The sequence below is a fragment of the Salmo salar genome, chromosome 09 (assembly GCF_965601325.2).
Source record: "Salmo salar chromosome 09, fSalSal1, whole genome shotgun sequence".
Classification (NCBI taxonomy): domain Eukaryota; kingdom Metazoa; phylum Chordata; class Actinopteri; order Salmoniformes; family Salmonidae; genus Salmo; species Salmo salar.
This window is the reverse complement of record NC_138299.1, coordinates 19549376-19558618: the sequence shown is the minus strand read 5'-3', so window position 1 is coordinate 19558618 and position 9243 is coordinate 19549376. Positions and strand designations below refer to the sequence as shown.

The 9243-nt window shown below is 39.5% G+C and overlaps 1 protein-coding gene across 2 annotated transcripts; it reads right to left on the bottom strand.

Annotated features, from left to right (window-relative positions):
- Positions 1–1029: 1029 nt before the first annotated feature.
- On the bottom strand, positions 1030–8279 carry LOC100380864 (KH domain-containing, RNA-binding, signal transduction-associated protein 1). Of its 2 annotated transcripts, none has more exons than XM_014210529.3 (9): positions 7910–8279; positions 4996–5123; positions 4040–4156; positions 3771–3917; positions 3453–3595; positions 3079–3352; positions 2765–2841; positions 2303–2361; positions 1030–2102 (listed from the first exon to the last, which is right to left on the bottom strand). In XM_014210529.3, the coding sequence occupies exons 1-9, from the start codon at positions 8040–8042 to the stop codon at positions 1996–1998; spliced, it is 1185 nt and encodes a 394-aa protein (XP_014066004.1). In that variant the 5' UTR covers positions 8043–8279; the 3' UTR covers positions 1030–1995. The 2 variants fall into 2 exon arrangements, with proteins under 2 accessions (XP_014066004.1, XP_014066005.1); XM_014210530.3 differs by having other exon boundaries at positions 3453–3592.
- Between the last annotated feature and the right edge of the window lie 964 nt (positions 8280–9243).

The window sequence follows — 9243 nt, the reverse complement described above, 5'->3', positions numbered from 1 at the left end:
GCTGAAGACAATACTTACCATGAGGACATTCAGCTCAAGTCCAATGCCTTTCTCAAACCCAGAGGGACTAACTCAGAATACCTGGGGACAGAAATACAAATGAGACCCATGTGCAAGTGCGGTTGACAACTACATGTAGTAAAAGTTGGACAATCATTCATGCAAACCTAATATTTCACTGCAAAAGTCATGCAACTCAAGCTGAGGTTGTCAATTTATTTTTTGTAACCATGACTTAAAGATTGCTACAAATGCTGAACATTTTAACAGTATTCTAAAACAATACAAAATAAAAGGCAAAAGTCATTTTAAATGATTGGACCATAAACTGCGTTCAATTTTAGCAAGAGTTGCATTACAATCATTTCTAATAATTTTGTACAGCTATTTTATTTGAGATATTTTTCAGTCACGCAGTTTTGGACAACTGGTTTGGGTTGACTAGCAGGTTCTAGCATTTTGAGCATAAGACAAAAAATATCTAACAAATGACAGTTGGGGTTAGTTTTACCTTCTTGACGTGATCTTTTGGCTTTTAGCATCCTCTCCTCTGCACTGCGATATTTTTCTTTAATAAAACCAGCCAGCATGACTTTGCATCAAAGTCAAGTAAGATCCCTGCAAGCTTGATTGTAAATACTGTTGAAAATCAGTTATTTCAAAGGACTAAAAATACATGGCTCATTGGGAAGCTTGAGGAAATGTGCCGTTGTAACGATTTCAAATAATACAAGTCCAAGCACTATATCCTTCTCAAGCGAAGTATTTGGAAATACATTACCTTGATTAAGGTACCATCTTTATTTTAGGTGACATAACGAGTCTCTTCTAGATCCTTTTTAATACAGAGAGATGAAGAGGACGTGCTCTTTATCAAAGTAAAGCAGATGTTCTTTTTGGTTGCTTTTGTCTCTTATGTACATACAATAATCTGGTGATTGTTTAGGAGTTTTGTGAAAATCCTCAAAACGAGAATCAGTTTTATTAGAAGTGGAAGGCATTACTATACAACAAAAGCAAAATACCAGGTTTAGTTTGATAAAAAAACAAACAAATTAGGCTTTATTGATACAACGCACTGCAGAAAAACATTTTTTTGGATATATTTAGTATCCTATTTAGGCAAGAGTACACACGTACGTAGCACTATGCATTTTGGAGACGGCACAACTTTAGAAAGCAATATACAAAATTGTCTTAAGTGTATGCATATAATATTGAGATGGCTGCAGTTTTCCCTTACATGAAGACCATGTGAGGACCATGTCCAAATTCTTGTAGGACCACTCAAAGTGAGCAATTTATCAGCATTTCTATCAAAGTCAGCCCAATAAGATGTAGACCAAAGTAAGCCAAGCAAGAGTTAGCTAAAGTAGAATGTACTTACTACCAAGTCGAATTGAAAATACTTAAAGGAGATATTTTAGGACAGACTGTGTGTCTAATAAGGCTAGAATTCAAAACCCTAAGAAAAAAAACTTTGAAATCTATGCCTCTATAGGGAATGTTAGTTTCTACAAAAATGATTTGTCTAGAAAATTATTTTGGTTCTTCCCCATATATTCTTAGTCTAGTTGCCGATGTTACATTGACGTCATTAATCAAGTTTTAGCTAAAAAATACGTTAGAAATGCAGCCTAAATGAGTCTGCAACTGCCACAAATCATTTCAAGACAGAAACTGAAACAAACCTTCAAAAATAACATTTAACACTATACAAGGTATCACGTTTTTCTAAGTAACCATTAAATTAGATCTTAAAACTGTCAATGATGCAGTGGAAACAAACATTGAATGAAAACGTATTATCCAAATCCTTGCATTCGCTTGCTACGCCCACTCGATACGATACATCCAGTTGTCCTGCTCTCAAATCATTAAAAAACAAAAAACTACAGAAAATGTAAAAGAAAAACATTTAGGGAAATTACTTTGGAGAGTTAAGTGAGTTACAATGGTTGCCATGGCAACTGTCTCCCCTCTACCGGAGGCTGTTCAGTATCTTCCGTATGGATGCTCTCTGTAGGCACCCCTCTTATCCTGCCTTGCTGGAGGGGCTTTGCCTCCAGTGGAGGACCAGGAACCCTCCCAATCGTCCTGGGCTACAGAAGGAAAAAAACACCACGCATAGGTCAATGCTTGGATACATGCAGTGTGACAAAAAGAGTGGTGGTCAAATCCTTCACAACAGAGTACAACACAGGGACAGAGGACCAGTTTGGACCAAGTATGTCAGTTTCATTATATGAAAATGTATGAAAAAATATGTACTTTGCCCACCATTAATTTATTGCCCTCTTACCATAGGGTTCATAAGCCTCCTGAGCCTCTCCATGTCCGTAGTCATAGTACTCCGTGTCCCTGAGAAGAGAACGTCAAAGAGCCTTTTGAGACAGACTGATACTACATTGAATATTGCGAGGGTAAAATGTCTGGGGCCCCACAGCATTCACTTGAAAATATGGCACAATATATCAGCTTAATTACAAAAGTTTCCGGAAATTCAAATCACTAGGGAAAGCGGGATACCTAGTTAGTTGCACAACAATGCATTCAACTGAAACGTGTCTAATGCATTTAACCCATCACCTCTGAACCAGAGTGGCTGGGTTGGCTGCTGGAATCCAGCCTAACCATCTTGACCTTAATATTTCCTATGACAATTCAAACTCAAAATGCAGGGGCGAAAAAAAGTCTGCTATTACAATCTTCTGAGGATTGGCCACTTCATTGTTTTAACCATTATATTATGAGAAAGACTTACGCTTGTGGAGGTTGTTGACTGTAATAGTTGTCATAACCTTCATATGCAGGCTCAGCGTAGCTTTCTTCATAGGCAGGCTGGGGAAATGAAGACAACACACGCCACTATTACCACAGAATGACATGTAAAACAGAATGCTACTAGCATGTCAGAATAAAACTGTCAAGTGGACTAAATGGGGCTTAAACCCATGAATGAAGTGACCTGTCACCCATGATGAATAGACAATAAAATATTAAACTGACAGCTCTTCAGTTCTGAAAGAAACTAGGTATTACAACCCAATGACTTAACAATTGAGTGGTTTGACTTACATATTCATTGTAAGCCTCAGCCTTGGGTGGTGGTGCATGTTGGTGCTGGTGCTGCTGGTGGGAGTGGGCTGGGGACGGGAGCATCCTTGGTGTCCCTGGGGTGGGTGGTCTGGAACGGGGTGTTGTGCCTCCCCTAGCAGGTGTAGAGGGGGGTCCACCCCGACCAGCTGGAGCCCCTCTGGCCGACCCACCCCTGGGAGGTCCTCCTCGGGAAGCTCCACCACGTTGGGTGCCTCCACGAGGGGCTCCCCCACGAGGTGGCATTCCTCGCCCCCTGAAGAAAAAAATGACAGTGAATTAAACTTTGTAGGATTGTGAAGGCTTTTGGTCTTGAAAGGTAAGGGGCTGGGGTTGTCAGGCACTGCAAGTCCTACCTGGCTCCTACTGAGTTGGGTGGGGGTGCTCCCCTGCCCCTGCCTGGAGGGCCCCCTCGTCCCCTGGATTGTGAATCTTGACCGCCATTCAGGTAGCCAATCTCCATGAACTGATCCTGGCATATACCATCCATGGTGTCCTGCTTATAAAGAGTAAAGAGAGTAGCTACATTAACATGACAGGTCAGAGATTATAACACGGCAGTAGCATGGAAAGTCTTGGACCATTGCTAAATTACCATAGACCGAATAGCTAGGCCCATATATCACAACTTGAAATAGCTTTGATTGAAGCAGGATGCTCCCTGGGATACTTACAGGGATGAGGAACTTCTTGACCTCGTCCATGGCGTGAGCCATGCGCAGGTATGCCTCAGGTATAGGAGCAAACACCTCTATGAAGACATGCAGTTCCATGCCCAGATGAGCATATTTGGGCTCACCACCCTTTCTCAGCTCTTCCTCCTGAAATTCAACAACATAAAAAATTACAATGAATTCTGCACATTACACATCCAATCACTGCTGTTTGTTACAAAGGGACTTTTCTCCACACGTACCCTGTCAACTCCTCCCTCCATTCTTACCTTCACCTTGTCCCTCATGGAACCTTTGCCCAACACTGAGATCTTTGCTCCAGTTTCCTCCTGGAGGCGCTTGATTGTGTTCCCCTGGGGTCCCAAAATCTTACCAACAAAGTTGAACTGTGGAAATAAAAAAGGGTTCACTAATATACTCAATGTTGTTGGTGCAGAGATAGTTGTATTCAGGGACATTGAAACATAGATGATGGTAATGTGCTGCGGAAGACACTATCAATGCCTCGAATCTATAGCATGCTGCCTTCCCGTCTAAGGGAGAGCGGCAATAGACTACATTACAGACAAGCATGTCAGAGCCAGTCAGTCTGCTGCAGCAGGGGGGAAACCTGGCCAGAGTAGGTAACATTTATAGATGAATTAATCACTCCGGCACTCTAGCGTGACAGCTAGGGCAATTTGGTTTCTCCAACCACACTTATTCATGCAGGAAAAGGCTGAGAAGGGATATCAAACAGACCGCCAGACACTAAGAGAGAGCCTGCCCAAAAGACAGAGGGAAGTTAGTCAATGTTTAATAGCGGTAGATATGATAAAGCAGTTTCAGCACACAGAATTGAAGAGGAATGAACCAGCTGTCCTATTTATTTGATTTATGCCTGTTTAAGTGGGCCATTTTGTACACACCACTGGGGGTCTAACAGCACAGCAGAAGGAGCACTGTGACATGCCATTCTGACTTCACTCCCATGAAATTCTCCTATTAAAATTACTGCACTATATGCAGTCATATCCATTTAAGTTTGAGGTCACTGATAACCCTGAGAGGTGCAAGTTGTGTCCCTTGACAGTGAGGGAGAGCCAGACATGCAGTAGGGTGTTCAATTGTAACATATGCTTTGAGCAGAGTAAATATGACCCCCCTCCCCTGTAAATGTAATCGCATGTGAAAAGCAATGGCCCAAACTGAAGGTTTCTATTGTACAAGAGAAAACTTTACTCACCCTTGGGTACTGTTTGACGGGAATGAGTACACGTTCCTTGACCTTGATGTTCTTTGTGGTAAACAGGTCCAGGTAAGTTTCTCTTTCTGTCTCTTTCTTTGTCTCTCCTTTCTGAATCCTTTCTATCTCTACAGAAAGGAAAACATGGCTTTTTAGTTTGACTAACATGACTATCATTCACAAAGACTGATCATAAACAGTGCAAGAGCTACATGAAATGTTCAGAATTTACAAGTAATTAGCAGAACCTGGTCAAATAAAAGTGTAGAATAATTATTTATAGCTACATCAATACATAGACTTACTACTAGAGAAAATCCTGTTGTAGTAAGATAAAATACAAGTCATCCAATAGCACTAGCGCCCTCATTTCCTCACAAAAATGTAGTGGGTGGGTCTCAAGTCACACCACAGTTCACATCATTGACAAAAAGTTGCTGATCAGACTAGAATACAAATTTGGCCACAAAACAGATTCTAAACTCATCTTAATGCATGTCCCTGCTTAGTTTGAAACAGACTGGCAGTGGTGAATTGTCTGGGTAAAAATTGGCTCTGGGGGAGAGGCAGGCTGCAAGCAAGCTGTTAACTGGCCCTGCAGCAGGATGAAACCGTTTATAACCTGGTCTGACAATTAACTACAGAAACCATCTTCTTATACTATAATGGCATGCCAACCGGACATCCCGGACAATGCTCAGCTTCTGACTGCCATTATAGCAGCCTTGAGGTTTCTGGCAGAGGTTCCAACATATTGTAACAATGTCCTGCCTACAGCATTGCCATTGCAAGCAACATTGTAGCAGACATCTCAAAACATGTGGGCCCACAGATGTGCAAGCTAGCTGCTGTCTACTACCAATTTCAGAAGTGCAACATCATATGAAGGTAGTCGCAAAATAAATTAAGGAATCCAGCTGTAAAATGTGGGAAATGTTTATTAGTAGAAATCTAAGTGACTTGCATGAGTAAACATTAACCGAGATTCAATGTAGTTATGATGGATATAAAATAAAGTGGGTGATTAATCACAAAACAAGGTTTTAAAGAAATTGCAGGATGCAAGTAAAAGGAGGGCTCTGATTGGTTCCCTACTATGCCAATTTCAGAACTTGAATATGCCCATAAAATATATTATGTTCAACAATATATATAATATAAATACCTCAATATTGATGTTTATACTTGTCAATTAACAAATGAATGTAAGAAATTGTTATAGAAAAATATATTACTCAGGTTACAGAGCAAGCTGTAATGCTTTATATGACCACATTTTTGCTTTGTAGCACCTACATATGGAACATGGACAAGGCCTTGATAAGGCCAAAATGGCATAAATACGCCACCTGATTAATTATTTACAATTACGCTTTTAGATACAAAATGTCAAATCCTTCCTCCAAAAGGTACATTCTATGGATTACATTTTGGGGAAAAAACTAATTTTATGCGTGTTTAGTGAGGAATCATCCAACTACACATTTTTACAGCACAAACAAATAAGCAGCCCCAGTTCATAAAACTAGCTACTGTCAAGAGAAAAGCAGCACGCAAACTTGATCGTCAGATAACAGGTTTATTTATCGTCAGAACATGTTATCTGACAACAAAAAAGCTTTCCATCCAACCATTTTATGCAAGCAAAGTACATGTCATGAAAGGCCTGATGGAAACACATTTGTCAGTAAATGTCCCAAATGTTAAAACATGCTAGACACAGTGGGATCTTTGTGTCGGTAAAATTGTGCGAATAATTGCGGTGCAAACGCCATTATGTGTAAGTATTTATATAATAACCATATCAAAGTGAATTTGGAGTCAGGCGATGATGTTGTGCGGTCCTCCCAATACGATTTGGGAAAGCGTGCAGTTTGAGGATACAGACTTAAAAAGTCATTATGAATTTAACAGGGTGGTGAAAGAGCACGGTGATGAGCTTGATGTTACTTTCCAATAATATCGAGGGCCTTATTCCTACGACACGATGATTGAAGCTTGTTTGACTGCCTTTTGACAAATCTCGCTCTTTTGTCCATGATCTCATCATGTAGGCTATACCTGGGAGATGTTGGCTAGAGCACACGTGCCATGAGAAGAGTGGGCACATTTGCTTTATAACGCTGCATTTTTAGTGACAAAACCAAACAGAGTAGAAATAAGATGGAAACACATTTACCGTAGGATATTATATTCGGTGCATGGGAATTTAACCGCATAAATTGTTTTATGTGCACTACATCCACGCACAATTTTATTCGCAACAAGTACATTTAATGGAAACACGAATTGTTTTTATGCGAATTTTAGAATATTCACATAAATCTGTAGCCAATTGGTTGGAAACCTAACTACTGAATGGAATTCCATTTGAGAAAGATGACAAATTCGGCAGCAGCCTTCCATATGCATTAATTTTCACGTCGGAAAAGTACTAGGTTATAACAGCATCGTTACCTAATTAGATACCTACAGATTCCCTACACGGATCCTACTCGGTTCCATTCGAGCCTCGTGCTAACAGGCCGCTCTTCCCGCCGCAACCATTGTTGTCCAACACAAGGCCTACATTTTTACAGCGTAACTCAAATTAACTAGGATATATATATATATATATATATATATATATATATATATATATATATATATATATATGGGTTTAGCAAAACCCATTGTATCGAATCTATAACCAATAATAGCCTATCGTTTAGGTCAACACAAATAGTTTGTTGTAGGAATGACAGAAGTGTTAACAGCGTTAAAATCAGAACAGTTAAGTAACCTGCTAGCTACGTTAGCCTAGCCATCGTCGTATTTTTAGTTACACCAGCTAGTTAACGCGTTACCTATCAAACTAGTTCAAGGAGTCACTACAAACGTGCACTCTGATCAAAATATTTGAGTAAAATATTACCTGTTGATATAAGTTTCATTGCATGTGTGAATGAAGAATCCAGACTGTCTTTTTCTGCCAGAAGCTCAGGGAGATACTTGCTTTCATTCTCCATTTTGGCTTTTTTAGGCTCGGGCTTAGCGTCAGAACTCATGTGGCTCGCGTTCTGTAACGTTTTCGTTTACTTGGTTTCCAATCGGTCGGGAGCGTCCCAAAACAACCTACTTTATAAAGTTGACCAGCTTGATGTTCTCAGCTATGTTTTCGAACGTAATATTCTCCGGTAACTAGCTACACGTTATCCGTATTTTACCGCTAAAAGAGAGCGGGTGGTAGATGAAAACGGTTTGTAGAATGGACGACGTTCTTCTCGTGCAAAAAAAATTAAGAAAAATACGTCACATCGGAAACGTATGCATCGGAAACGAGGCTGCTTTGAGGATTTAAAGAGACAGTGTTTTTGAACTGACAACAACATACACCTTTTCATTTTGTCCCAGATTGAGGTCAAGAAGGCAGGAAAATAAACTTCTTGAAAATGTTCCTTTATTGTTGATTGTTCCCTAATTTCTGGTTTGTCTTTAAAGAAAAAAATCTGTTTATTAGCTGATGCCTAACTGAGAAACTATATGCCGAAGGCTAAGTGCATCCTCAATAGTTTTATTTTGTCTTCTTGTCTTTCACCCAACCCAAACTGAATTAGGATCACAAGATCTTCTATCTTTAGGCAGTCATTTTATCATTTTGGAGTCACTTTTATTGTTTCTGAGCACTTGTACATTAATGTGGATGCTACCATGATTACGGATAATCATGAACGAATCGTGAATAATGATGAGTGAGAACGTTGGAGGCATAATGTCATACCCCCCCAAAAAACGATGACCTCCCCTGTTATTGACAATGGTGAGAGGTAAGCATGTTTTGGGGGCATGATCTCTGTGCATCTGTAACTTTCTCACTCATCATTATTCACAATTAATTCATGATTATCTGTAATCATGGTAGCATCCACATTAATGTACAAGTGTTCACAAACATATTCTTATTTACAATAAAAGTGATTCCAAAATTACATGATACATTATTTACCATGTATTTCTATTGGGCACAATAATCCGAAACACAACCAAAACAAACAGAAAATGCATCCAACAAGTGTGTAGAGTCACAAGCTTTATGTAGTCATAGCATGCTAAGAATATGGGACCAAATACTAAACTTTTGACTAAAAGTAATACACTTTTATGGAATTTGTCCAAATACCTATGACACATTCAAATGGGGGGACTAGCTATATACATAAAGTGCTTTAATTTCTAAACAGTTATATAGTTAATTTCTAAACAGATATA